This window comes from Musca vetustissima, unplaced genomic scaffold (assembly GCF_032173495.1).
Source record: "Musca vetustissima isolate MV318-11 ecotype Yass unplaced genomic scaffold, APGP_CSIRO_Mvet_v1 utg559798, whole genome shotgun sequence".
Lineage (NCBI taxonomy): Eukaryota > Metazoa > Arthropoda > Insecta > Diptera > Muscidae > Musca > Musca vetustissima.
Genome location: NW_026874222.1, coordinates 5,610 through 8,195, shown reverse-complemented (window position 1 = coordinate 8,195; position 2,586 = coordinate 5,610). Strand labels below are relative to the sequence as shown.

The 2,586-nt window shown below is 30.7% G+C and overlaps 1 protein-coding gene across 1 annotated transcript; it reads right to left on the bottom strand.

Moving 5' to 3' along the window:
* Nucleotides 1-1,527: 1,527 nt before the first annotated feature.
* On the bottom strand, nt 1,528-2,337 carry LOC133331710 (uncharacterized; the record flags this gene model as incomplete). Its single annotated transcript, XM_061540090.1, has 2 exons — nt 1,528-1,814; nt 1,881-2,337. Coding segments are annotated over 2 exons (744 nt in total), but the record flags the coding sequence as incomplete, so codon positions are not given.
* Between the last annotated feature and the right edge of the window lie 249 nt (nt 2,338-2,586).

Here is a 2,586-nt window from a genome sequence, read left to right as displayed (position 1 = left end):
TTCTGTGATAAATTATGTTCACAATCACTGATAATTATTCCTTTTAGTGTACGCGAGACAACTAAGAGGCATGCTCAACAAAAGCTAAGCAAGAGCTCACAAAAGTAAGCAAAAGCTTGTTTATACGCATATGAAAATGAGAACAATCTCATCCAACATCAATTTCTAAGTTCAAACTGAGCAAGAAGAGATCAAACGTGAGCAGTGAGTAAAAGCAAATACCTCAAATTTTATTATGCATACGACAAGCACCTTTTACACAAAAAATCGAGTCCGAGCTCAAGCTCACGTTTAATGCATGAGACCCAATAGCTATCGAAGAAAATTCCTCAAAAAAAAAAAAAAAATATCAAGTATATGCGAACTTATGTATAAGAAAAATAAGTTTTGAAGCCACAAATGGAATATTTAGTTCAAAATAGTCATTCCCTACAACGTTTTATTATTTTTTTATTTAATCACTTTACAAAATTATATTAATGACTAAAACCTATGACCACAACATCTAGCGGGTGATGAGTGAGATAATCTTAAATTTGCTTCAACAAAATTCAACCAAAGCGAAATATTTCTGATATTGTGAAACAGCTGTTTTTGCGGCAATTCTATAATTACGACCCAAAATATATATTAATAAATAAAAATATAAAGATACGACAATTGATAAGTAAAAAATTTCCAACAGATGGCTTTTCCTCTGTTGTTACGATATCATAACAACAGAGAGTACAATATTAAACTTTTTAGTGCTATATCTCAAGCTTATAAAATGTAAATATATATTTTGTGTGCATACCTCTGATTTTATTTACATTTTATACACACATTATGGCGTATTGGCAGTTTTATTCTTAACATGCCTCTGTTAGGTCTGATTCCCCTGGATATTTTTTCATAAACTATTTTGTCAAAATGCATTTTGTCGAGTCTTTACGGTTTCTATGTCTTTGATAGGAACCTCGCTATTTTGAAATCGTAACTATAAATAAAAAATTATAAAATGTCAAATAAAAAATACACAATCGATCTTCAGTTTGATCTGAAGGACAAATCAACTAAAATTTATAGACCGATGGCCAAACTAAAACAACTGGAACTGTTTCAGTTTACTTTTTTCGCAAACTTTATATAATTAAAAAAAAAAACAATAAATGCAAATTTAATTTAAAAATAATATATGTCCTGATTTAGATTGGGGAAGGTAACTTGCGGCAATTCTCAGTCTGATCATCAGGAACAATATCCTTCATTTGGGAAGCCATCAGATTGCAGCACCAGTCAAATTGTTCCTTTCTTTTTTGAGCAAGTAGGGGAACATTTTGTTCGTCATAACATCAAGGAAACACCTTAATTTAAGAAATATTTGTTTTTATTTCTGTTCAGTTTTGATATAATTTGATGCTTAATGGTTTAGGATTTGCATTTAATTGTGATAAAAGCGTATATTTTTGTTTCCAGGTAAGTATCTTTGAAATACCAGGCCCGGAAAGGAAATCTTTAATTGTAATTTTAGCAAAATCCACATACGACAACAACTTTTCAATTAATTCCCTTGATCTCTCATCGCTAAGCAGAACAACATTCTCTTGCCCAAATGTAGTAGTGGTGGTACTCCCAATTTTGTTTGATGAATTGTCCGTTGCACGTAACTGCTGCGGTATTAAATTATTATCCAATATATATTTTTCTATTGCATTAAATATTGGCATGTGGTCAACGTAATTGCTTTCCTCGAATTTGATAAATTTCATGAACGAAACATAATCCAATTCATAAACTTTAGGTAGCGATATAAAATTACTTGTTCCTAATTTCTGCAAATGATAAACGGTGTTTACAAAATTATATTATCAAAATAATGTTATCTCGAATGTACTTACAATATAAATAGGATCTAATAGCTTCAAATTAGAAAATTCCACAGTAGCAGCGAGCATTTTTAGCACATCATCATGGTTAGAATCGTTAATTAAGTTTTTCAAATGATCCCTGCATAACTTTGCTATAGTTGTGAACATATATTTATCACAAAGTTTATACAAACTGATCGTTTCGCTAACATTTAATTCCTCAATTTCTTGAGAGGCATCACGTAGATTATACAAGATTATGCGTAAGTTGCGAAATGCATTTGGATCATCGTCTGGCAATGGGATTCTGGTACATTTCGCTTCCATGAAATTATCAGAAAACATTGATTCAAATACTTCCGAGTTCAAGGCGAACATTAACTTATGACCGAATATAGTTTTTGGCTTTCCCAGATTTTCACCGACAATAAATTGACAATCCACTGTAAATGCATGATTTATTTTTGTCTCCAATTTTTCGGGCAAACTGCAAATGTACAATATCGAAATGTTTACAATAAAGTACAATTAATTTTCGCTGGAGTTTTATAACAATTGTTTATGTATTTTCTGATGAATGTTAAAATTTTTCATGCATTATAATGTAATATAACTCCCATGTATATATATATATATATATATATATTTGTTCGTAAACAAACAATAAACATTCAATCCAGCTATGCTCAGCCATATACGCTACCCTAACTGAGGGTCAATGGTTAGACACACATTC